The sequence below is a fragment of the Stegostoma tigrinum genome, chromosome 6 (genome assembly GCF_030684315.1).
Source record: "Stegostoma tigrinum isolate sSteTig4 chromosome 6, sSteTig4.hap1, whole genome shotgun sequence".
NCBI classification, from domain to species: domain Eukaryota; kingdom Metazoa; phylum Chordata; class Chondrichthyes; order Orectolobiformes; family Stegostomatidae; genus Stegostoma; species Stegostoma tigrinum.
In genome coordinates, this window is record NC_081359.1 from 72150236 (window position 1) to 72177711 (window position 27476).

At 39.5% G+C, this 27476-nt stretch overlaps 1 protein-coding gene across 4 annotated transcripts in view; it reads left to right on the forward strand.

The window, feature by feature from the left end:
- parp4 (poly (ADP-ribose) polymerase family, member 4) overlaps nucleotides 1-27476 on the forward strand; it is a 130161-nt gene that overhangs the window by 2651 nt on the left and 100034 nt on the right. For all 4 annotated transcript variants that reach the window (XM_048533178.2, XM_059646658.1, XM_048533179.2 and 1 more), the window contains exons 2-7: nucleotides 3187-3319; nucleotides 8142-8328; nucleotides 8570-8636; nucleotides 13940-14018; nucleotides 19364-19459; nucleotides 23444-23602. In XM_048533178.2, coding sequence (XP_048389135.2) covers nucleotides 3194-3319; nucleotides 8142-8328; nucleotides 8570-8636; nucleotides 13940-14018; nucleotides 19364-19459; nucleotides 23444-23602 — 714 coding nt within the window. In that variant the 5' untranslated portion in view covers nucleotides 3187-3193. The remainder of the gene's footprint in view (nucleotides 1-3186; nucleotides 3320-8141; nucleotides 8329-8569; nucleotides 8637-13939; nucleotides 14019-19363; nucleotides 19460-23443; nucleotides 23603-27476) is intronic.

The window sequence follows — 27476 nt, forward strand, 5'->3', positions numbered from 1 at the left end:
ATTTATTTTATACATTGATACCTCAATTGAATCTGCCTTCACTAAGCTTCCAAGCAGTGTGTTCCATATCCTAACCACTGACTGAGTGAAAATGTTTTTTCTCATATCATCCTTGCTACATTTGCAAATCATTTTAAGTCTTTGCTGCCTTGTTCTTATGCCTCTTACAAACAGGTATAGTTTCTCCCTCTCCACTCTATTCAGCTCCTCACTACTTTGAAACCCTCTATCAGCTCTCTTTTTAGTGTCCTCCTCTGCAACACTAACAGGTGGAATTTCCTTGAATCAAAGGCTCTTGTTGTGACTCCATCTCCAACTATTCCCTCATGACTTTGAAAAGCAGCATTGTTTTTATACACCTAAAAATGTGCATCATGTGATTTCTTTTTCCATTGTAGTTACTTCTAAGATCAACCATAGGAATGCTGAGTACAGGTTTTTGACCATTTTTCAAGCAAACAGAGAGAGACTCCACTCAAGACCAGCTAGAATGAAAACTGTGCTGAATACCAGAAATAATGAATTTATACACCTTTAGCCACATCCTAAATTCTAACTTTGTCAGTCCATATTGTAACAATGAACAGATGTCTCCAATCCTGAATACATAACTTCATTCACCCCAATAAGTATCATTTATTCTCACCCTATCCAGGTACTAATTGCTTCAGCCCTTGTTTGTTTCATTGGAACTATGTGGATTGCATGTTCAGAGGGGTAGTCAAAACTGCTGGTAGTGCATTGGTCCCCTGATGATCCATGCTCAAATTGTTTTTCCATGTTGGACACTGATGAAGGTGATGGTTCCTGAAGGAGTGCAATAGTAACTAGACTGAGGCATCACAGGTGGCCCAGCTGTACAAGTGGGAAGGAAGATGAGTGCAAGAGCTGTCAGTCGTGGTAGGGGATTCATTATTTGGCAAATAGACATGTGTTCTGTGGCTGGAGCATGATTCCTGCGAGGGGTCTTGCCCCCATGCTGCCAGAACCAAGGATATCACAGGTTGGCTTTTAGACATTTTTCATGGGGGAGGGTAAACAGCCAAAGGTTACGGTCAGCATGGTACCAAGACATTAGTAGGAAGGCCAATGTGGTCCTGCAGTCAAGGTCTATGAAGCTTGGTTAAAAATTAGCAAGCAGGACTTCAAAATCAGTTGTCTGTAGATTATTATCAGTGCCATGTGCAGGTACAGAAATAGGAGGATAACAGAGATGAATGTGTGTCTGGAAATATTGTGCAGGAGGGAGTGTTTTAGATTCCTAGGACACTGGTACTAACTTTGGGTGAGATGGCCCCTGTACAATCCAAAAGTGTTGATTATGGCTGGGACTGAGATCTTTGCAAGGTGTCTGCTGTTGTGCTTTAAAGGAACTCAGCAAGGCTGTGAGAGCCAACAAATGAAACTATGATGCATACGTACGGGTTCCCCCATTATCTAATCATTATCTAATTGGAACAGGCATGCATAGAAGATGGGGGGAGAAAGACAGCATTAGGATAGAGAGTGCATGTTAACATGTGGAGTTATAGAAAGAAATAAATCAGAGTTACTCTGCAATTATGTGATTTCACAGAACATGATAGATAAAATTGCTGGGTTACTGGTGTAAATTGTCACATGGAGTTATGATGTTGTGGCTATAATAAAGATGTGGCTGAATGAAGTAGAGAACTGGACATAAAATAATCCGAGTTATCAGGTGTTCATAAAAAATAGGAAAGACAAAAAAATGATAGTAAGAAGTGCCGATGCTGGAGTCAGAGATAACACAGTGTGGAGCTGGAGGAATTTCTGAAGAAGGATCCTGACCCGAAATGTCAGCTTTCCTGCGCCTCTGATATTGCCTCGCCTGCTGTGTTCCTCCAGTTCCACACTGTCTTGTCTCTGGAAAGGCAAAATGTAGGTTTCTCAGAATTGGTAGAGGAGAACATTGTCATGCTGTAGAAAAAACATATCTCAAGGTTTAAGGAAATAATCGATTTGGCTAGAACTAGGGAACAAAAAAACCTGCAATTACATTGAGTCCCCACAGCGTGGAAGTAGGAGACTCAGCCTGTTGAGTCCGCACTGAGTCTCAGAAGAGCTCCCATCCAGACTCACTCCATATCCCTCTAACCTTGTATTTGCCATGGCCAATCCACCCAGTCTGCACATACCTGGACACTATGGGCAATTTAGCATGGCCAATCTATATCTTTGGACTGTGAAAGGAAACCGGAGCACTTGAAGGAAACTCACGCAGACGCAAGGAAAACATGCAAATAAATCCAGGTCTCTGGCACTGTGAGGCAGCAGTGTGAACCACTTTTGCTGCCCCCAATATTACTCAATTATGTCCTCCTGCCAGTGATGAATGCCTATCCCCACATTCATAAATGGAAACTATGCAAATTTGTTATATTGTAATTACATGCTCCTACCAGTAGTGGTGCTCAGTTACAGAAACAGTATTGAAGTAATATTTTGTGAAGAACATATGTGGCATATTTCAGGAAAGGCTTGATGAATACTATTATTAACTTCTTATTACATGACTTTAAACTTGGAATATAGTTGAGTTGTGGGGAAAAGGCAGGGATTGGAGAAAAGGCTGGAAACTGTAACTGAGTGTTGTCACATCAATCATGATCTCATTGATTGGAGAAGCAGACTCGATAGGTTGAGTGATCTTGTTCAGCTTTTAGGTTTTATGGTCTTATAGTTCTTAGTTTGAAGTAGTGACAACTTCTACTTTCGGCTACTAATTGTGTATCTGAAAAGCAAACAAAAGCTTATAGTGACTCATAAGATCATAAGCCATCAAAGCTTAGAGTAAGGTGCTCAGGATAGTGAATAGAATAACATCTTGTCTTATTCTACTCTAAGTTATGCTTCCATACAATCATTCTTCCAGATTTGAATACATTTAATGGATTGTTTAAAACATATTAAGGATTAAATTGAAGTAATTGTCAGGAATGCAATAGAAAATTGCTTTTAAACTTAGTTCTATCTTCTGTGAATGAATTGCTATACCAAAAACTTATTTATGAAATAATTTGTGAAATATTACCTCCTACTGTACTGATTAATGGTTTTAGAATAATAGATTTTAAGAAAAAACATGCTTTGTACAGAGTATTTTTAGAAGTTAATTACTGTTTGATATTAAATAATTCCAAACAAATTGTCTCATTTGGGCAGGTATACCATGGCTTTATTTACTGACTGTGTGATAGTTCTGAATGTGAAGGAGTTGCCAGTTAAAGAGAGAAACAAGTTGAAGACTGCTATCAAGAACAATGATGGAATAATAACTTACATCATCAATCAACAGGTAGGACTCAAGCACGGGCATATATGGTAATCTAGTATCGAGGCTGTTGTGGTGCAGTGGCAGTATCTCTACCACTGAACTGAAAGGCCTGGGCTCAATTCTTATCTGCTCCACAAAACAAACTGTTTAGAAATATCTTAAAACTTGCTGTGCACTTAGTGTGGGATAATTCTTACTTGACTGTCCTTTTGAAGTAATTGATGCAAAGTTACTGTTTGCTTCAATTGTCTAATCTAAACCCCAAAGAAAACTGGTTCTGAGCATCATTCATTATGGTGAACTATAATTCATAATTCCAGCAGTGTCGAAATAGTGCTTTCAGGTACGTATGTTTAGTCACGTAGTTATAATCCAGGAATGGAATGTTCATTTCTGCAGCAGTTAAATTGTCCCATGCTCAGAACCAGCAAATTTTCAGTGGCAGAAGAACTAATACCTCAAAGGACAACAGCTGCTATAAGTAAAGAATTATTTGATCAAAGTATTTCTGTTTCCCTTAAGCAAGACAACAAGAAGCAGCTTCATGTATTTTTTCCCCTAGTATTGTGGCTCATTGTTTATTGAGACTGAAAATGGAAGGCTGTTATGTGTAACTGACAAGAAAGATGCAGGAACAGGAAGAAATGAGCAGCAACTCTTAACAGCCTGCTGTTGGGGAAATCACTACTTTGACTGTATAGCAGAAACACATTAGTAGAAAGTTAAAATATAAAAATGTGATATTAAGCAATTACTGAAAAACAACCAATTTCTTGCTACAATATCTTTGTGAAAGCTGTGAGACAATTGTGAAAACAAAGAGAGGATACAAAAATAAATGGTTGATTATTAAGAAAAATCTAAAGATGTTTTCTCAATACATTTAAGAGCAAGAGAATGACTGGAAAAGGTTTGGACGTACTTCAGGGCTACATGGTAATATTCACAGATGCAGAAGATATGGGCAGATTCTGATTGAATATTCTTTTCCTAGTCTTCACAAAAGAAAGGTATAATGCAAACATTCTAGTGAAGAGGAGGAAGTATGATTATTAGATAAAATAAGTGGAATCAGAAAGGAAATACCTGGAGGGACTGACCTCCTTTGTAGGTGGATAAATCACGAGGGATGGATGAATTTTATCCTAGGCTGTTTTTTGCAAAAAAGGAGCTGAGAAGAAATAGCAGATAGATTCAGGCAAGATACCAAAAGTACAGGGGTTTGCAAATACACATTATTTACAAAATCTGAGGGATAATCCAAATATTATAAGCTGGTCAGTCCAACCTTGCTGGTGGGCAAATTACTGGAATCAATATCCAGAGATAGGATTAACTATTACATCGAGAGGTACAGATTAATCAGGGAAAGTCAGTAGTATTTGTAAAGGGAAGATCTTGTATCAGTAACTTAGATTTTTTGTGGAAGTAACCAGGAGGATTGATGGAGGTAGTACAGTGGATGTTATTTGCCTGCCATTTACAAAGGCATTAGAAAGACAGTTTCCAACTGTGTTCCACAGAGTTGGTGTTAGGTCCCTTCCTACTTATAACATATATGAATGATTTAGACTTAAATATGGGAGGCACAATTGGAAAATTTGCAAACTGCACAAAAATTGGCAAGATAGTTGCTAGTAAAGAGGATGACTGTCAAGTGTTGGAAAAACTTTAGTTGAGTGAAAAAGTGGTAAATGGAATTCAGTTCAGAGAAGTGCGTGGTTAACCATTTAAAGGCAAACAAAGAAGGGGAATAAACAATAAATAGAAGAGCATTTAGAGAGCCGGAAGAAGTGAGAGACCTTTGAGTGCATGTTCGCAGATCCCTGAAGGCTCATGTAGACAGGGTGTAAAGAAGAATTATGGGATGCTTTCCTTCAGCAGGCGAAATATGAATATAGCAGCAGGGATGTAATGCTGGAACTGTATAAGGTATTGGTTGGACCACAGAGGTTTTGTACATGGTCTGGGTTGCTCCTGAGAGAGTACAGAGAAGATTTACAAAAAAGAATCTTGCACTAAGTAACCCACTTCGTAACTCTCCAAAGCCTATCCACAACTACAAGGCTCAAGTCAGGATCTTTATGCCCCCTTGCCTGGAGGAATGCAGCTCCAAAAGCAAGAAGCTTGACATCATCCAGGATAAAGCAACCAACTCGACTGTTACTACATTGTCAAACATTCACTTCCTCCACCACCAACACACAACAGTAGCAGTATGTATCATCTACAAGGTGCACTGTAGAAATTTCCCCAAGGCTGTTTAAATCCTATGATCACTACCATCTAGAAGGACAAGGGAAGCAGATAAATGGGAATGCCACTATCTGCAAGTTCCCCTCAAAACCACTCACCACCCTGACTTGGAAATATCACCGTTTCTTCTCTGACACTGACCCAAAATTCTGGATCTCCTTCTCTAACAGCACTGTATGTCTACCTATACCAAATGGATTGCAGTGATTCAAGAAGACAGCTCACCACACCAACTCAGTAATAAGTGCAGGCCCAATCAATAAAGCCCACATCCCTGAATGGGGTTAATGATTTGGAACACACTTTGACACCAATCTACAAGCAAGCTACACTGTGTATTCACAGGATGATGAAAGTATTACGGGCAGCAATATGTATGAACATGTTAGTCCTCGTACCTGCAGTAGAGCCTGGTCTCCACTTATTTCAGCTGTCCTTGCTATTGGATGTAGATTTGCTGTCAGGACTTTGTGGCAATCAGTGCAATGGCCTACCCGTATTTAAAGGAATTTGCACCCCAATGAAATTTTGGACCAGAAAAATCAGGACCCTCAAAGGCAGCTCAATAACAACAGTCTTGAACATCATACTGCTGTCATAGCCCAGGAACTACAGCATTACATCACTACCCTGAATGAGACATGGCAGGCAAGGGAAGCCCAGCTCAAAGAAACAGGTAACAGACAGACTGTCTTCTGGAAGGATAGGTTTGAAGATGAATGTCGAGTGCAAGGGGTTGGTTTTGCAATTAAGAAAAAAACTAGTTGACTGTCTCACTGAGCTCCACATGGGGAAACAAATGCCTTATGAGGCTCTCCTGAATGTAGAAGCAATACACTATCAGTATAGAAACCCTCAACTCTAAAAGAAATGGATGAGATCAGAGATGGAATTCCAGTCATGATCAATCATCGTCATGTGTCCAAAAGGAAGACAAAAGCTGATTCTCATTGGTTCCTTCAATGCCAGAGTTTGGAGAGATGCAAACCTTTGAAAATGCATTATTGGTAAGGAGCATCTATGGAAGGCAAACGTCAACAAAGTCCTTCCCCAATGAAATATTTGGTCATAACAAACACTCTACTTTATCCGAGAGAAAAATATAAGCCCTCATGGCAACACCCTCATTCTGAATATTGGCATGTACTTGAATGCGCTATCGTCCTAACTAGGGACTGTAAAGATGTTCTCAGTACCACATTATGGCAGGAGCAGACAATGGCTGGACAACCAACGCCAAATCCAGCCTACTACCTTCATTAGTTTGTCCCAAAAATACCAGCAGCAGTAGAAACACAGCCTCTGAAAACACAATATTAATGAACTTAAAGATTCTATGAAGAAAACCCTCAGTGTCTAACAACAATAAATAGGAGCCACAAAATGTTCAGATCACTTATCATAAAGAGTACCTGCAAGGAGACTCTGGATCTCTCTGAGGAAACATCATGACTGGTTTGAAAACATGTCTAGGATCTCCATGACATATCAACTTGTAAGTATAAAGCTTTCCTGAACACCAGGACCAGATGGTATAAAAACAGGTCTACAAAATAAATGAAGACCAATGTCCAACAAAAAATGTTGAACAATAGATGGTAGGTGAAAAGAATTTAGGAAATTGGGCAAGTTACTGACAGCCATGTAGATTCTTCAGCATAATGAAGACTATCTGTGGCCCAGGCACCAAAAACACTACTCCAGTGAGAGCTAAGGACACTGTGGTGCTCATCAAGCACAACCATAGCTGACAGGAGATTGAAAAGGCCATCCAACAGCTGAGAACCAATACATCTGCCATTGCAGATGAAATCCTTGCCAGAAACTAAAATATGGCAGAGAAGCACACTTGGCGTGAATGCATGACACTGGTCTCCCTCATCCTGAAGGAAGAGACCTCACCAGCAGATTGCCAAGACGTTGCAGTTGTGTTTATCTTCAAGAAAGGAGATATGACCAATTGCCATAATTACAGAGGAGCCTTCATGCTGACAACTAGAGGACAATCACAATAATCATTCTCCTCAATCATACGGGATTTAGAATCAATCATTTTCACTTCTGAGCCTGTGCATGTCTGGACCTGAGCTTCCTGAGGTAGTAGAAAGTGATCAACCATTTCAAAGAGATCAGGTCAAGAGAAACCTAGTCTGTTCCAAGTGAAGCCATGCCTCAGGCTGTACCCTCCCTGCAAGTTCTCCAATGAGGGGACACGATCCCCTTTAGCACAGCATAATTCCAGCTACCGTTTTAGGTTGCTGACCATTCATGAGAACCGGATACAATTTTAATCTTGCATGTGTATAAACAAAAATATGTTCCAATTTCCATCATATGTGCAATACATTGTAACTGTTAACTGTGACAGTACACTCTCATTCCCCCAATTATACCCCTCTGCAATCCCTGGTGAAATTGTCAGAGTCAAGTCAAACCAAGTAGAAAAATGTATCATTGAATGGTTAATCAATAGAAATTTATCTTGTTACTGAAATAACTTTGTAACCTTTGACGGTTTAATATACTGGTCATGATTATTTTCAAGTGAAATTGCTTCAGAAAACAATCTTTTACTTTAATTTTACAGTGTACTCATGTTATTGCTTCGGATCTCAATACCGTGAGTTCTTGCAGATTGAAAGCCATTCAGAAATATAATATTCCTGTTGTAAATCTGGATTATGTGCCTAGCTGCATTAAAGAAGGTAAACTTTTGGATGTCAGCTGCTACAAACTAAGTGAACCAACACCTTCTACAAATGCTGATAACAATGGTAAGTACTCTGTGAAGACTGGACTATAAGTCTGTTGTATGACTGTCCACATATGCGTTAAATGGTAAAATCAATGATAAATTTTGGAGCACATTTGCAACCACAGCTAGGACTGGGAATTTTGCAATCAGGGTTTTCACCAAGCCTGTGAAAACGTGATATAAATACAAGTTCTTCCTTTATGATCATAAACTTACATGAGCAAATGTCGTGATTTTATTCTGAAAATTTACATCAACAGCAACAGAGATGCAGCTGATCATGGAAATTCCTCATGAGGAGATCCGAGATGATGCAGAAAATTTTAGGTATGTTAGTTCTGTAAAAATTCTTTTATGAAATATGGGCAATGTTTCATGGACCAGCGTTAATTATCTTAATTGCCTAATGTCCCTAATTACCATTACGGAATGTGGTGGTGAGCTGCCTTCTTGAACTTTTGCAGTCTATGATCTACAGGTACAGCTGGTATGCTGTAAGGAAATTCCAAGATTTTGACCTATTGACACTGAATGAATAGTAATGTAGTTTCACATCAGGGTAGTGTGGTTTGAATTGGCACTTAAACGGATGGTATTTTTCCAATATATCTGCTGCCTTCTCCTCATTGGTAGGTGTTGCAGGTTGGAAGATACTGTCAAAGGCGCCTTGATGGTTTGTTGCAATACATGTTGCATATGGCAGAAAAGGCTGCCACTAGACATCGGTGTTGAAGGAGTGGCTATTTCAGCTGGTAGATGGGGTACCAATCAAGCAACCTGTCTCATCCTAGATGATGTTCACTTCCTTGAGCATTGTTGAGCTGCACTTATCAAGATTGGTGCAGATGTTAAGTTATTTGCCATTGAAGTTGGAGCCTCAAATCTACTCTAAAATCTTGATGACTGAGTTTCTCTTTGAAATCCTGAGCCACTGGTCCAGTTTTAGTCGTCGGGGACACTTTTTTTCTTTTGCATGTTCACATGTCAGATAAGGGTGGCCGTCCCCTGTCTGGTACCTCCACGTATCTCCGAGTTCTTTCCGGCTCACCAACTCTTTTTGTTTGGCAGCCTTTATCAACTTATCTTCTAATTTGTTTTTAAGCTCCTAAAGGGTTTCTGTTTCTCATGGTATTTCCATCCTGTTCCATTGCCATCAGTTTTGTCCAAAGAATGATCGTTACTCACTCTCCTACCTTGGTTGGGACTATAAGATCTCCCCTTTCTAGTATTTTTCTAAGTTTGTGATCTTTTTCTAGAGCTATGTTCACTTCAAGGTCTGCTTTAAATGCTACATTTTTTTGCCCTACTACATCTTTAACTCATTTTACTAATCCCTGGACCTTAAGCACATCTGACATGTTTAGCCAATGTTTGTGCATACGTTGTACATTTTACTGCTTTCCCTTTAATGTTGAAATTCCTCCATTCACTGGCTGCTTGTGGCCTGTAATGGGTGACCTTGGACCCAAAAGTTTCTGGCTGACCTCTGGGGCAAAGTCTTGTTCTGCATGTCTGAATCACTTTCTCCATATTCTGTCAGCACTTCATCTGCCATAATCTGCTCCTCATAATTGTCTAACAAATGTGATTGCAAAGTGCATGGTGTCTATCATTTTTGGTTATTTGTTTAGATTCTTTAAATATGTAATCAGTGCTATTTAACCTTAAGGATCACACTCCAACAGTTTTGATTGCCATAGCGAAAAATTACCATCTTTACATCACTACCTGTAACCTCAGTCATTCCCACATTTGTTTTGCCCTTTTCCCTTGTAATATACCATGTCACACATCAAAAAGAAATTTATGGTTTTACGTCAGGTTATAAGGCTCCCTGAACTTACTGTGAATTCTCAGCTTGAGGTTTCAGAGGAAGGTCAGTAAGCCTTATAGAATGTCCCACAAGTGGGACAAAGGCATTTATTAGACTGTTTCTGCCAGGGTAGATGTTAATTTATAACTTGGTTGGTCTGCTAGTATTTTATGAAGCATCTTATCTAATATTACAACATTTCTTTTACTGTCCCATTTAGTAAACAGACTTTCCACTGTCATATTCATTACCACACATTTGCCCAAATTGCAATGTAGGTATTTAGCTGGTGGCCCCATCTAGTCTTTCTGTTTCTTCTTTACCTTGTCCATGATTACTCTTTTCTCTTTACCGTATTTTATAGATTGACTAAATTTAGTATTCATGTCTTCAAAGTACAAAGAAAATTTATTATCCCATACCTTCAAGTTCATTGTTAAAACTTTGTTAAAGTTTCTTGAAAATGCAAGACTGCATTAGTGCCCACCTATTTTCTAATGGCGCCATCACTAGCTAGGTCAGCATTTACTGCCCATCCTAGAGGACAGTTAAGAGACAACTACATTCCTGTGGGACTGAAATCACACATAGTCTAGACCAGGTAAGGATGACAGCTTCCTTCTCTGAAGGACATTAGTAAACTAGATGGGCTTTTCCCAACAATTGATACATAGTCATACCTTAATTCCAGATTTTTTTCCCCCCATTGAGTTCAATTTCCACCATCTGCTATTGTGGGATTCGAACCAGGATTCCCAAAGTATCAGCTGGATCACTGGATTAACAGTTCTGCAATAATACCACTGGACCATTGCCTCTTCTTATTTTATCCTTTATCAGACATCTCATCTATAAATTTAAGTTGCCCTCTATATACCATACTCCAGCATCCTTTTGACATAAGTTTTACCCTGTAAAAAGATGGATAGTAAAACTGCTGATATAGTTTCACAATAATTAGTCCCTTTTCCTTTGAACTCATCTCATGATGCAAATAACATCTGCATCACAGACATCAGTAGGATGTCATATCCTGACACTTTGCGCTTGTTTTCAGCCATTCTTCTTCATAACTGCAGATACAATTTTCTGACTGAAAAGAACTTTTTGTTTCCAATATTCACTTTTAGGCAACTCTCTTCTACTGTCAATTTGTATCCAAGCCAGTTGATGCACCTTTACTTTGTGCATGGAGTTTATTATCTATCTGTCTTACAGCTGCTTCCCTGCTTTTCTTTTAATAATCAACTGTAAGTTCCGTATATATTAATTAAATAGCTGCCATGGTGAGATTTGAACAACTGATCTAGGCCTCTGGATTACTAGGCTAGTGATATTAGCCCTGTACCACTGCCTCCCCAGAACAGTTAGGCTAAATAATTTAGACATTTTGAATCATCTTAGTCAGAGATGTTATGACACACATCTGGAGCAGCTGGGATTTGAACACAGGTCTCCTGGCTCAAGGATGCTGGTTCACTACCACTGTACCACAAGCGTTCATCCGTCATTTATAAGTGGAATTTTTGTAACGAACCCGTTCAGTGATGTTATTAGACACTTCTGGTGGAGGGAACTTGAACCCAGCTCTCCTCGCTCAAAAGTGTGGACACCGCTACGGTGCCATAACAGCCCATCCTTTCCTGTTTATAAAATTTTTCTTCTTTCTATATACAGAAGTGCTCTTAATGCACAACTGAATTTTTTTCTGCCTCATCACCAAATCACCCATGTTTTTGTTTATTTAACCTATTTTTCTAGTTAACCTGTTCAGAGATGTTATTTCACACATTTGGAGGAGATTGGACTTGAACCTGGGCCTCCCAATTCAGAAATAGGGATGCTACCACGATGTGCCACGTAAGGGCCCCACCCCTTGTGTATTTTTTCATCTATTTACCACCATCAGTAACCCATTGTGTTTTCCAATTGATTAATTTACACGCAAAGCCTCTTAAGGGCAATGCAGACAACCAAAGTTGAGTGAGAAGTAGGGAGGAAGAAGAGGGCTATATCAAAATGGTTTTGGAAGGCATCCTTCCTCAGTCAATTAAGCTGTTAACCCAAATCACCTGCTTACTACTTGTTCATACACTAAGTCTTTAATTATTGCTTGTTGGAAATAGTCATTGTTTGGTACTTGTGTGGAACAAAAATTACAAGCCACTATCAGCCCAAGCCTGAATGTTGTTCTGTGCATTGGTCCATACAAATGCGACTGCTTCAGAATCAAAAGAGCCGTGAATGCTCCTGAACTCTGCATAATTGTCAGCAAACATTCTCACTTTTGACCTTAAAAGAGAGGGAAGGTAATTTTGGAAGTAGCTGAAGATGGTTAGATCTATGATATTACAAAGAAGAGCTGCTGCAGTGATTCCCTCTAACAGCAATGATTGATCTGCACCAGCTGCACCCGTCTTTTGTTTTTACTTGGTGTAACTCGAATCAGCAGAGAGTTTTCCCCTTTATTCCCATTAGCTTCTCCTTTGCTAGGGCTGTTTAATGCTACCCTTGATCAAATGTTGTCTTGATGTCAACGGCAATCATTCACACATTTTATCAATACTATTGTAGTATCACATTATTATTTACCCAAGTTGAGAATATCATTGTGGTAACCATAATTTGCAATTATTTATTTCACATTTCACTGCTTTTTATGTCTGTATGGTGCACCATTTCTATCCAAGATAATGCAGTGATATGCAGTTAAAATTACACCAGTCTTTATTAGCATCTGTTAGCAATTGGACCAAAGGGCTGCGAAATGGCAGATGGAGTTTAATTTAGATAAGTGTGAGGTGTTGCATTTTGGTAAGACAAACAAAAGCAGGACTTACACAGTTAATGGTAGGGACCTAAGGAGGGTTGTTGAGAGAGAGATGTAGGGCTTCAAGTACATAGTTCCTTGAAAGTTGTGTCACAGGTAGACAGAGTGGTAAAGAAGTTGTTCGGCATGCTAGCCTTCATTGCTTAGACCAATGAGTATAGGAGCTGGGATGTCATGTTGCAGTTGTACAAGATGTTGATGAGGCCGCTTTTGGAATACTATACACATTTTTGGATGCCCTGCTACAGGAACGATAATAGTAAATTGGAAACGGTGCAGAAAAGATTTACTTGGACTGGATGGTTTGAATTATAAGAAGTGGCTGGGTAGGCTTGGAATTTTTTCACTGGAGTGTAGGAGGTTGAGCGGCGACCTTTTAGAGGTTTATAAAATTATAAGTGTCATAGATAAAATGAGAAGGTCTTTTCCCTAGAGTAGGGGAGTTCAAAACTAGAATGCATAATTTTGAGGTGAGAAGAGAATGATTTAAGAGGGATTTGAGGGGCAACTCTTTCACAAAGGGAGGTTCGTATGTGAAATTAACTGCCAGAGGAGGTGGTAAGTGCAGGTACAGTTACAACATTGAAAAGACATTCGGACAGGAACATGAATATGAATGGTTTAAAGGGATATGGGCCAAATGCAGGCAAATGAGACTAGTTTACTTTTGGTATTCTGGTTGGCATGGATGAGTTGGACTGAAGGGTCTGTTTCTATGCAGAATGGATCGATAACTAGCCTCTTAAGTTATTTCCAAGATCTTTCTGCTTCAAACTGTTTTCCAATGATTTCACAACCAAAATCTTTAATTTGTATTTGAAGAAGTGTTAGTATGAGTCCACTTGAAATTACACTGTCCTTTCATGTGCAAGTATTCTAATCTACTGCAGCATAAACACTAATTTCAATAATTCTTCACAAATAAGTCAGTGAATATTTATTGTTTATACTGCATAGATAATGTATTGTTTGTTCTTTTCTCCATAGTTTTATTTCTGCGCATGACAGCAATGTTCCTCCTTTTCCACAAGATTTTGAGGTGGCAAAGTATTCTATAATGGAAAAGGTTTGCAGTTAATTAATTCATTTTACTTGTTTTCTTTTCATCTGTTTTCTTCTTTGTTCACTTTGTTTTTACAATTTTGTTTTCTGAGAGTGGTGGACAATTATACTTAGATATTATGTCCTTTGCACTCTGTATAGGAGCAAAGCTATAGCATTTAATAACAAGCTTTCCATTTTAAAGTCATCCGAAAAGCATTGAGTATGACCATTGCTGGCGTGATGAAGTAATGACTTTAGCCCATTCACTCCCCCTACAATTGATTGAGAATGTTTGAAGTAAGTTGCCAGAACAGCAATGTTTTATGCTTTTAACTGAAAACACTTGGATTGATGTTATTGGAAACAAAGGCAGGATGCAACACAGGTTACAACATATAACTCTCTGTTAATGAGTTAAAAATCACAGATTTGCAGTGTGGAAGAAGAGAGCAGAAAAAAGACCTATACTAAACAGGGGCAAAATTAAGAATGGCCATGTACAGTTAATTCAGTCAAAGCAGTATTGGCACGGCCTAGGGAGTATATTGCTTGCATGACTTCTTGGTTGCAGTTACATGACAAGGAAAAGAGAATGGCGTGTTGAATGTCAAACTTTATTCCTATTTCTATATATTCTGAATTTTAGAGATGGATTTGTATCATTTGCAGCCTTTGGGAATCAAGGCACATTACAGTTGTTTGAAAATTGTACAACTGCTGATCAAAAATAGTGTTATTTAATCTAATTTGCATAAAATAAATTATTTGGCATATAACCACCATACTTTAACATTTTTGCGAAGACCTTTAACTCGGGCTGTGGCTGGACTTGTTGGTTGGTTCGCCAAGCTGACTGGTTTTCATGCAAAACGTTTCGTTCCCCATTTAGATGACATCTTCAATCCTGTCTCGCCTCCGTTGAAGCGCCGTTGTTCTGTTCTGTTCTGAATTTATATGGTCCAGCCTGTTATGATGGGTAGTTCTGTTTCTGGTTTTGCTCTGTAGTTGTATGTAGATGGGGTCTATTTCAACATGTTTGTTTATGATACCAGTGGATGAAAACCAAACTTCCAGGAATTCTCATGCTTGTCTTTTTTTTGCTTGACCTAGTGCTGTTACATTGTCCCAGTTAAACTAATATCCTTCTTTGTCAGAGTGAATAGAAACAAGGGAGAGTTGGTTGTGCCATTTTGCTGCGGATTTCCTGCCTGCATGTCCAATGTAGTGCGTCTTGCAGTTGCTGCATGCTATTTTGTATATTATATTTGTTTTCACACGTGATAACATACTGTAACTTCCCGGAGCTGTGCAAAAATGCGGAGGAACACCTATTTAAAGACTTTGTAAGCGATGGGTATTCTCACAAGCTCATTCACCGATGCCTGTCCAATAAACAACACCAAGAAGACACTGTATGCCCCAGCACACTGGCCACCCTACCCTATATTAGAAACATGTCAGAACTGACTACAAGACTCCTACATCCTTTTGGAATAATGATAGCTCACAAACCAACAGCCACACTTTGCCAGCTCCTCTCAAAGACGAAAGGCCCCGTATTCAATATGAGCAGGACGAATGTGATATACAAAATACCATGCAGCAACTGCAAGAAGCAATATATAGGGCAGGTGGGCAGGAAATTTGGCACTACAATACACGAACACCAACTCACAGCAAAATGGCACAACCAACTCTCCTTTGTTTCTGTTCACTCTGATGAAGAAAGAGTTTCTGGGTTTAACTGAGACAACATAACAGTGCTAGGACAAGTGAAACAAAGACAAGCACAAGAATTCCTGGAGGCCTGGTTTTCAACTGCTGGTACCATAAACAAATATGTTAAAATAGACGCCATCTGCATACCACTACGTCGCAAAACAGGAAACAGAACTACCCACCATAACAGACTGGACCACATAAATTCAGAATGGAACAAAACAACAGCGCTTCAGTGGAGGCTAGACAGCGTGGAGATGTCGCCTGGAAGGAGGACGAAATGTTTGCACGAAAACCAGTCATGTCAGCGAACCAATCAACAACTCCAAACGCTATACTGTTTTCACACTCCTGTGAAAGAGTTATATTGTAGAACAAAATGAGTCTACAGTTCTACTGTAGCACGTACCCTCCTTGCATGTCAGTCTTTTGTGGAAGGCATGGGTTGTTTTCAGTAATCACAATGAGTAAGAAACCATTGTGTTTTTCATTATGTACCTGACTGAGTCAGAGTTCTTTAGAAGTATTGTTGTACAGATTCTTTGATTGGAAAGTTTTAAAAATATATTTCTAATGCAGAACAAAATAGTGCACCAGTTGATAAATTTGAAAGTAATTAAAACATGGAACACTGAATTTTCAAGAGACTGACTGATCTCAGCTGGAAATAGGATGACCGACCATCCAGCTTTATCCTGGAATTTAACTTCCTGTCCTGGGTTGCATGCCCGGGCTTCTCAAAATATCATTTTGTCCTGAAACCTCTGGCAGCAACTGAAGAAACTCCTCAGAGTCTCCATCCTCTCACTAGCTAAGCAACTTTGGTGTCTGTACATGCTGATTTACACTGAGCAAGAGAAGTGATGTTGCTCCTCTGAGTGTTTTAAAAACTGTGTTTTAAGTCTATGAACCAAGTAGCACTGACCTTGCTTTCTTCTGTGTACAGAAGTGTGACACTGTCCACAGAGCCAGATAGAAGTGTAAAAGAAAACACTTCAAAAATACAGCAAACCTGATACAGAGAGCAAGAACCAAAATGTTATAAGAAAGCAATGGGCAAAATCTTTGGATCTGATTTAGAATCCTTAAATTCCAACCCTGAGGGGATACAAAAATTATCTACTTGCCTTTACAGGGGTTTTCCAGCTGAACCTCTAAGGCAAAAATTTTTCTAGCAGAAGCAGTCCAATAAACGGCACAGACACCCCACTCCCTGTTGACAACAATTGCTGCTATATTCCATGTTTAAAAGTTCCAAAACCATTTTGACAGCTGGTGGGTAAAGGTAAGTGAAGGGATAGGGTGCCAGATGGGTTTGGCAGCTAGTGGAGTAAGTAGGCGAAGGGTATGGCTACCAGTTGGGTGGAGAGGTAAGGCGCCAGGTTGGTAGGTAGGATGAGAGATAATGGGAACTGCAGATGCTGGAGAATCCAAGATAACAAAGTGTGGAGCTGGATGAACACAGCAGGCCAAGCAGCATCTTAGGAGCACAAAAGCTGACGTTTCGGGCCTAGACCCTTCATCTACCTGCTGTGTTCATCCAGCTCCACACTTTGTTATCTTGGTAGGTAGGATGTCAGAGTTTTAGGATAGTAGGTGTGCATGAGGGTACAGGTGCCAGTTAAGTTGCTGACAGCATGTGGTAGTGACTTGTTTAGGTGGGGAAGCTGTTGGTTTGGTTAGGGATCTGTGGAAGTAACAGAGAAGATTGGGCGTCCATGGAGTCAATGGTTATTGTCTATTTGAGCTGGGGGAGTCGGGGGTGCTGGAGGTGTTGGTCAGATACCTGAGGGGGAAGGGATGATGCATTGGCTCTCAGTGCAGGACAATAGGGTGTTGAGTCAGGTGTCTGTCGGGCCAGTGTGTACTGTGGGTCTTGGCTGGCAGGATAGGAGTAGTTCTTGTAATCAGCCAGGAGTTTTCCTGGTGAGCTCTTAAGTAACTTGGTACCATCCATAGTCTGTAACTCAAAGTTGGGGACTTAGTCAGAGGGTTTCAAATATTGGGTAGTTGCCCATCGGAAGCTCTAAATTCCTGGGCAGCTATTGTGTATTCCCTGTGCCAAGACCTTTAGAGGGGTCTTTTAGAATACATTGGATCTCTGATTTTCTAGGACAGGAAGATCTGGCCCACTGAGTTAAATTAAAAAGGATCTTTATTACAGTTTGTAAATAATGTGCCGCTATTAAAACACATGGGTAAAATGTCATCTAGCTCACTCTGACTCCAAGCTGTTGTGGGCATGCTTTGTGACATATGGCCTGTGCTTGAATCCTGGAGCCTTCAGAAAGGAAGTTTCTCCCTGGGAAACTGGTGCAACTTCTGTATAAGTGATAGTCTTACTTTGTGACAAGGACCATCCCACATTGGTAAAATCGTGACAGCATCCAAAAATGGTTATCAACGGACTCTCAACTCACAGCCAACATTTTCTTCCAAGGCACATACTAATTATCTGTTCATTCCAGAATTCTTTCCTTCTGCTTCCACAGGAGGCAGTCCAATTATTGCTGAATGATTTTGTTCAACTCATTCGTGAGAATTTGGTTTTGCTGGCTGATTCAGCATTTACTTCCCATCCATAGTTCCCTTTGAGAAGATGGTGTAGAGGAGCTGCCTCATTGAACTTCTGCAGTCCATTTCATGTAGGTAGACTCAAAATGCATCAGAGAGGGTGTTCCAGGATTTTGGCCCAGTGACACTGAAGGAACAGTGATATATTTCCAAGCCGGGAAATAGTTCATTTGAGATAACATTGGCTCAATTAAAGCTGGCCCATTTCATTTAGAAATGAAACAAAATGTTATTAACATAGTATTAATTACACTTTGAAAGCACTTTACTTTAAATTTGCTTTGCTGCAAGGTACCCAGTTCTCAAGTAGAAGGTTCAATGAAACCCTGTTGTAGGTGCATTTTGTTTAATATTAAAACAAAATGTTTTCTTGAAACGGCACTGAATGCTTGTTAGGTTTGTACTTGAAAGTCTGCCCATGATCATAGTGCTACTCAACATATAAACATTTAAAGAGTGCATTTGGCAGCAGGCAATCCATGCACATGCACTTGGATTTAGCACTTAGTCAGTTGTTACATTCTATTAACGTAATTGCCTCCATCTCAAGCTATACCTATGTTGTGCAGGCAGAAGTGTTCCTACTGTTGACCATTAATTTAGTTAGAAACAAAATCAAATTGAAATAATCAAGTATCGATGTTGCAAAATTTCACTAGTCCACCTAAAATCTAGATGCTGCTAAATGTCTTGGTAGAAGACTGTGGAATATGGAGTGTTCTCTCAAACACTAAACTGTTGCGATACCCTTGCATGCATTTATACAGCAGATACAAATCTCTTTCTATCTTTGCCTTGTTTTAGTTATAGTGACAGCACCAAGTTAAGTTTGCATTAGAAACTTGCATTTAACAAAGGAAAATGTTTTTTTGTTTAACTGGACATGTTATATATAAAAAAAAATTAACAAGAAAAGACCATCCATCCATTCAGCCCAACGAGCTTCAAGATACTATGTAGAAGCAAAATTTAATGATTAGCCTTGCCATGGGATGTTAATTTGTTTTGTTTTTCTTCACCCACAGATACAGCAAGCCATTTTTTTTGACTGAGATTTTCTTACATTTTCTGTAGAATGAAAATGCAGCTGGTGCTATCGTGGTAGTTGAATTACAGGTTTCTCAGAAAAATGACAAATTTCCTTTTCGAATATCTTCTCACCTTGAACAGGTCAGTAACTTTGCCGTTTGAACATGTGAGCTTCTGAATGAACTCAACAAATCCATTATACCTTAAAACATTTTTTTGCATTTGTTCTGGATACAAATGCACTCAAGAATGTTACTGTAATTTGAGCCACAGGACACAAGTCATGGACTTGTTGTCTTTATAGAAGGGAACTTGAATGTGCTAAAGATTAAAAAAAGGATAATCCTTTAATGTACATCACCATTGGCAAAAATCAGCTTCATGTGAGTTATTAATTCCTTGTCAGGTAATAATTAGTGCAGACAATAGAACATTTATTCAGAAGAGCCGGTAAAGGAAGAGTTGCTGTACTCATGACTTGCAGAGGAATCACAATGACTTTGCTTATATACAGTATTGGGACCACAAAAAGTAAGAGTTGGAAATGCTTAGTGATTTTGCTGGCAGCTACAGAGAGAGAAACAGAATAAACATGTCTATCACTTATTGAAAGAACAAGGAAAAGTTAGAAAATAAATAGGTTTTGAGAGAGTGAAAGGGAGGAGGGTGGGACAAAGAATTCAAGAGATCTGTTATACTGCGGAGGGTAGATGAGATGAAATAGTAGGTTTCATGATGCATGCTGAAGGGTGTGGTAGCTGGTCAAGTAAAGACACAAAAGATGTGTTTAAGATAAGGTATTTTGGGGTAATAGCTGCTTTTGGAATGCAAAGTAAGAGAAATAAAATAAAAAAGCAATTCAGCAAAGAAATATGAAACAAAAAAGGGGAAAAGTTCTTGGTGTAATGTAGGACTCAACCTTATGTCCAGAATGGTGTAAAGTTCACACTTGAAAATTGAGTTGCTGTCTTTTAAGGCTGCGGATGAGTTTTACTGGAAAATTTTTAATAGGCAAAAGCAGAGAGCTCAGTGGAAGCAAAGTAAAGAACTAAAATGACCTCTGACTGCAAGGGAGGCAAAGTGGTTTCCAATCTGTATTTGTGGCCTCCTCAACAATAGGGATAACATCACGAGTGATTTCACAGGAAGGAGCTTTTGGAGCGTTGATTGGTGAGCTAGGAAGAGATAAAAGGGCAAGTATTTCATATGCAGCGCATGAATGACAAGGAAAAGGATGTTCAAAGTGACAGAGTCAGAAACAAGTTGTTGCAGGGGGACAATGATACCTTCAAAATGCTGAGAGGGGAAGAAAAGTTGTTGGTATCATTCTGGGTTTAGAGGAAATCATAGATTAATCACCCATCAAATGTGGCAGATGCAGTTTAGAGAAAGTTTACTAGAATGTCCCCTGGTATGGAAGGATTGTCTTATGAGCTAAAGCTAGTTCAGATAGTTTGGGTCTCGGCTCATACAAATTTAGTAGGATGAAACGTGATCTCATAGAAAAATATAGGATTCTCAATGGGCTCAACAAGATAAATCTTGAGAGGACATTTCCCCTCATGGGAGAGCCTAGAGCCAGAGGGCATAGTCTTAAAGTAAAGGGGTACCAATATAAGACCAAGATGAGGAGGAATTTCTTCTCTCAGATGATGAGAATGACTCAAAGAGTGAGTCTTTGGAACACCTTACTTTGGATAGCTGTGGGAGCAGTGTTCTTACGTATATTTAAGACTGAGCTAAATAGAATCTTGACTCGTACGCGAACAAAGGGTTACAGAAAAAGAGGAGGATAGTGAATGTGAGGAATGTTGGATCAGACATGATCTTATTGATATCTGGAGCAGGCTTGAAGGGCTGAATGGCCTACTACTCCTCCTATCTCTTGTGGTCCTATAGTATAGAAGTAGAAAGTGAAAAAAGGAGAAAATTGAGATTCTAGGAGTAAGTAACAAGAACATAAGCAGGCAAAATGAACCTGACAAGGTTGAAGGGGCAATCAACTACAGTTGGCGAAGGTGGGATCCTTAGCTGAGGAAAAAGGAAGATGGAGTGGAAATTCTGTTATTGAAGGTTGCATTTTCTGAACAGAAGCAACAAAGGTGGAGAAATAGGAATAGAGTTCTTACAAGAAACAAGATATGAAAAAATGTAGTCGAGATAGCTGTGTTGGCAAGTGGGCCAGTGGTGATTATTCACTAATATTCCAATTCCAGAAATGAAAAGAGAAATTAAGGCCAGGAACGTGTCAGAGATGATCATGAAAGAAGGGTGGAAATTGGAAGCAATATCAATTAAATTTTCCAGTTCAGGGTCAGAGCTGGCAATAGCATTCAGAGGATCATCAACAAAATTGTCACCTATCTGTTTGTATCCTTCTGAAGTCTGTTATTATCCTAATAATTCTTTACTGAATTTCCAAGTTTTGTGTCATCTGCACATATCTGCATACCCAAGTTTGGGTTACTAAAACGCTTCAAAATTGAGGGAGCAAAAGCTCAACCTCTTCAATGGCTTATCAGCACCTCCAAGGTCAATTCAGTGTGGTCAATAAATGTTGGCCTTATCAGCAACCCTCATAATCCATGAATTAATGAAAAATATAACTGTTAAAGGAGAAAATTACTTCAGTGATTTGCTGCATGTTTTCTGTAGATTTTATTGTTTGCCATTCATTCAACATTGATCAATGATCAGCAAGTGCGGTGTAAATTTTAAGAAATGAGTACATGTTTGCAATAGAAAATGCACCCCAACATTAAACAAATATTACTTGATATTAAGCAATATTGTTAATTGAGCAGAATATTTTTCAATGTAGACCTTGCATTCTCGACCTCTGCATCTGGGTTTGCTCAAATTGCAAATTTTGGAACTGCGCCATTCATAGCAAGGAAATCTAAACCAACCTAGAAATCACTTTAAGAATGCTCAAATTGTACTAATTAGATATTACTGGCTAGATGCCCAAATTCTAGCTAGTGATTCATTCAGGTTGATTTCTGTGTTGTTGCAATGCACTGTGCTTGCAAAAACAGACGCAGCAATTTGTGTTCATACCCTGCTAATTCTGAAACATAGTTCACCGGAACAGCGTAAGTATTTCCCTTCATAATTAAGAAAAAAGCTGCTGACTTTTTAAAAAAAATTATACAGAAATAGCCGCACTCTATGCTTAAAATATAACCCAGAGGGATTAATGTACTCCTTTTTAGATAAACAAAAGGAAATTGAATTTGTATAGCATTTTCAAAATAGAAACATGCACCAAAGAAATGTAGTGAAATGAAGTTGATGCAATCAGAAAAAAACTCCCTTAGATGTTGTCTCCTGTGTCATGGATTGCTGTAGGTTAGTCAGTCCTCCAGACTCTGGTCAATATTTTTGTAAAAGATGGCTAAGTAAATATAAGCAGTAACAGCATGGGAATGTTTGAAGAAAATCGAAGCAGAAATAATTAATGCAATCTTTTGAATAATAGCTGAAAACCAATTTAAATATATCCTGTGAGTAATTTTCAGATCAGATTCCCTACAGTGTGGAAACAGGACCTTCGGCCCAACAAGTCCACACTGCCCCTTGGAGCATCCCACCCAGACCCATCCCTCTATAACCCACACACCCCTGAACACTACGGGCAATTTAGCATGGCCAATCCACCTAGCCTGCACATCTTTGGACTGTGGGAGGAAACCAGAGGAAACCCATGCAGACACGGGGAGAATGTGCAAACTCCACACAGACAGTCGCCCGAGGCTGGAATTGAAACCGAGTCCTTGGTGCTGTGAGGCAGCAGTGCTAACCACTGAGCCACCCATTTTTCAAAAAATGTGCGATTTTTGTCAATAGTAAGTATAGTAAGCCTGTGAGTGTTGTTATGGGAAGTGAATTGCTGTTGGTCTTTTTCAAATTATTCTTTTGTATCTAATTTGGTGTTTTTTCATCTAATTTAAGTGCTGCTTTGCCACATGTACTATTAAGTTGTTTACATCATGAAATGACTTCATTTGTTCTTTTCTGCTTTAATTTGTGAACTAACCAACTAATGAAGTGATTAAATCTAATTGACATAAATGTGGAGAATTGCATCTGTTTCATTAAATGAAAAAAAGTTGTATATACTAGAGCCATCAGCGGCAGAAACAGTTCATTTTCACCTCAATCGCCGAGAAAGCTGAAGAAGCCTATGACTGGTGTTTGCAGCAACTAGTTGCACAGGAGTTCACAGTGAAAAGTAATGATCTTGCTGCTGTACAGCACTTAACTTCAGACAAGTTGCAACAGGTGAGTATAGTGTTTAAATTCAAAGAATATGGACTTTCTCCTGAACATGATTTACTGCAATGCACTTTCACAATGTAGTTATCACTACTGCATAGTGAAAAATGCAATAACAGCTGCATCATAAGGACTTTACAATTCTACCTGGCAAATTCCAAAATTCAGAAGATAATATAGTATGCTCCTCAGTTATTACTTTCTACCAAAGAAGTCTAATCTCTGTCCAGTTTGCTAGAATTATCAAGATAACAAAGTATGGAGCTGGATGAACACAGCAGGCCAAGCAGCATCTTAGAAGCACAAAAGCTGATGTTTCGGGCCTAGACCCTTCATCAGAAATTAAGGGTCTAGGCCCGAAACGTCAGCTTTTGTGCTCCTAAGTTGCTGCTTGGCCTGCTGTGTTCATCCAGCTCCACACTTTGTTATCTCAGGTTCTCCAGCATCTGCAGTTCCCATTACCTCTGATAGAATTAACCGCCTTTTTTAATTCCTTTGGTGGTCTGTTCCACACATTTCCATGCAAATTTATACTGTCTTTGTAAAATGTATGGGGTTGTCAAATAATATGGCTTGAGTTGCATATGCTTGTTAAAATTATAACCACTTCAAAAAGGTCTTGCACGGACATTTGCCTCTCTTGAGCATGCAGTTTTCCTTGGTCAGTCTCCAATTGCCCAAACCTGGTAAAATATGTACTGTGAGATAATAAAATGTGAGGCTGGATGAACACAGCAGGCCCAGCAGCATCTCAGGAGCTCAAAAGCTGATGTTTCGGGCCTAGACCCTTCATCAGAGAGGGGGATGGGGAGAGGGTTCTGGAATAAATAGGGAGAGAGGGGTAGGCGGACCGAAGATGGAGAGAAAAGAAGATAGGTGGAGAGGAGAGTGTAGGTGGGGAGGTAGGGAGGGGATAGGTCAGTCCAGGGAAGACGGACAGGTCAAGGAGGTGGGATGAGGTTAGCATGTAGGAGATGGAGGTGCGGCTTGGGGTGGGAGGAAGGGATGGGTGAGAGGAAGAACAGGTGAGGGAAGCAGAGACAGGTTGGACTGGTTTTGGGATGCAGTGGGTGGAGGGGAAGAGCTGGGCTGGTTGTGTGGTGCAGTGGGGGGAGGGGATGAACTGGGCTGGTTTTGGGATGCGGTGGGGAAAGGGGAGATTTTTGAAGCTGGTGAAGTCCACATTGATACCATTGGGCTGCAGGGTTCCCAAGCGGAATATGAGTTGCTGTTCCTGCAACCTTCGGGTCTGAAGAAAGGTCCAGGCCCGAAACGCCAGCTTTCCTGCTCCTCTGATACTGCTTTTCCTGCTATGTTCATCCAGCTCTACACGTTGTAATCCTGTACAACCTTCTTGCTCAACTCTGTGGTCTCAGATTCAGGATTGTTTTTGGTGGATTTAAGTTTGCCATAGTTTCCACAGAAGGCCAATTTATAAAAGCACTTTTTGCCCAAAAGACTGGAGAGTGGAATGAACAGAGGTTTAAAGAAATTTACTATCAAACTCTTTCATTTGCATTGAACAATTGAGTGGACTCCCAGTATCAGCAATAGAATTTCCCAATGATTCCCAACTTACCTCTCTGGACTTCCAGTTCTATTTTTCATCTGGTAAATTAATGGAATCGGGTAAAAATGTTCGTATTTAATGGGGAAATATATATCTATAATTACTGTTGAAGCTGTGCTCCCTTATAAAATACATCAGTGAATGAACACATATATTGTCCAGTTTATTACTAAACCATTCAAAGCAAAACTGTTCCAGTTTTGATTTCACATTTGTACTGAGTTTAGTTGATGTACTCAGACATTTTCCAGCTCTTGGCCTGTAGCCCTGGAGGCCATGATGATACAAGTGAAATTGTAATTATTGCTTAAATGTTTCCAGAATTTTAGAATTAACCATCTTTCCATGCAGGGAGAGTTTCAGACATTGACCATTTCCCAGGTGAAAAAAATTCTCCTCTCTCTTTTCTTCGCCTTCAACTTCTTATCTTAAATCTATTCCCCATTCCCCCTCTGATTGTCCAACTCAATAGCCTAATCCATAACCTTTGATCCCATTCACCCCAAGTGCTATTTCTTGTCGCCTCTTGATGTCAAAACATTGAATGTATTCAATTAGTTCCTATGGTAATGAATTCCACAAGCTCACCACTCTTTGGGTGAAGAAATGTCTCCTCATCTCTGTCCTAAATCATTTATCCCGAATCCTCAGCCTGTGACCTTTGGTTCTGGACGCAGCCACTGTTGGGAACATCCTCCCTGCACCTACCCTGTCCAGCCCTGTTAAAATTTTATAAGTCTCTATGAGATTCCCCCCTCATTTGTCTGAACTCCACAGAAAGAAATTGTAGGCCAATTAATTATATATTTTAGCCCTGTCTTCACAAAGGAGCACATAAATATTGCCCCCAAAACTTTGGAGAATGCAGCATCTAGTAAAAGGGATGAACTAAGAGAAGTCGATATTAGTGGGGAAATGTTTTTGGAAATTGATGGGATTAAAGGCTGATTAATCTCCAGGGTCTGATTTTCTACATCCAAGAGTACTTAAGAAAATGATTCTCAACATAGTGGATGATGGTGGTCATCTTCTAAGGTTCCATAGAGTCTGGAAAATGTTCTGTAGGTTAGAGCATAGCGATTTCAACTACTTTAGATAAAAGGGGGTAGAGTCAAAACAGGGAATTATAGACCAGTTAGCCTGATGTGAGTAATGGGGAAAATTTTAGAGTCCATAGTAAAAGCTTAGTGCCAGACCACTTGGAAAACAGTAACAAGATTGGACAAAGTCAGAATGGAATGACGAAAGGGAGGTCATGCTCGACAAATCAGCTGAATTTTTTCAAGGAATATAATGAGTAGAGTTGATAAGGGGGAGCTAGTTGATGTGGTTTACTTTCAGAAGGCATTCAATAAGGTCCAACATTAGAAATTAGTGTGTAAAATTAAAGTGTATGGGATTAAGGGTAGTATACTGACATTGATAAAGAGCTAGTTGTGCAGACCAGAAACAAAGAATAAGAATAAATGAGTCTTCTTCCAAGTGGCAGGCAATAACTAATGGAGTACTGCAGGGATCTGTGCTTGGACCACAGCTATTTACAATACATGTTAGTGGTTTGAAGGTGGCAACAAAATTTAAATCTCCAGTTTTGCAGCCGACACAAAGCTGGGTGTGAAGTAAACTGTGATGAGGATGCAGAGACACTTCAGTGTAATTTGGACAAGCTGCAGTGTGATTTGGACAAGCTGAGTGAGTAAGCAAATGCATGGCAGGTGAAGTATAATATGTAGATATTGTACAGGACCTTGGTGAGACCACACCTGGAGTATTGTGTGCAGTTTTGGTCTCCTTTTGATGTTTTGATGATGGAGGGAGTGCAACAGTGTACGCCAGATTGCGATGACAAGTTTGAGGTATGAGATGAGACTGGATCGATTATGACTATATTCACTGGAGTTCAGAAAAAAATGAGGGGATCTCATAGAATTTTATAACATTCTGACAGGACTACACTTGGTAAATACAGAGAGGGTGTGCCTGATGACCAAGGAGCCCAAAACCAGGGGTCAAAGTCTAATGTTACACGGTAGGCCATTTAGGACTGACATGAGGAGAAATTTCTTCTCACAGGGAGTGGTGAGCCTTGGATTGGAGTTCCATTACATGCCCTAGAGACAAATTTGTGAAATATACTGCACAGAAAAGCCATTTGGCCCATTTATCTATGCTGGTGTTAATGCTTGACACAAGTCTCCTCTCACCTTTTTACATGTAACCCTGACAACACAATATTCTAATCTTTCTCCATCATAAATAATCACGTTTCCCCTTATATACATCTATTCTACTCACAGTATATACAAGTAT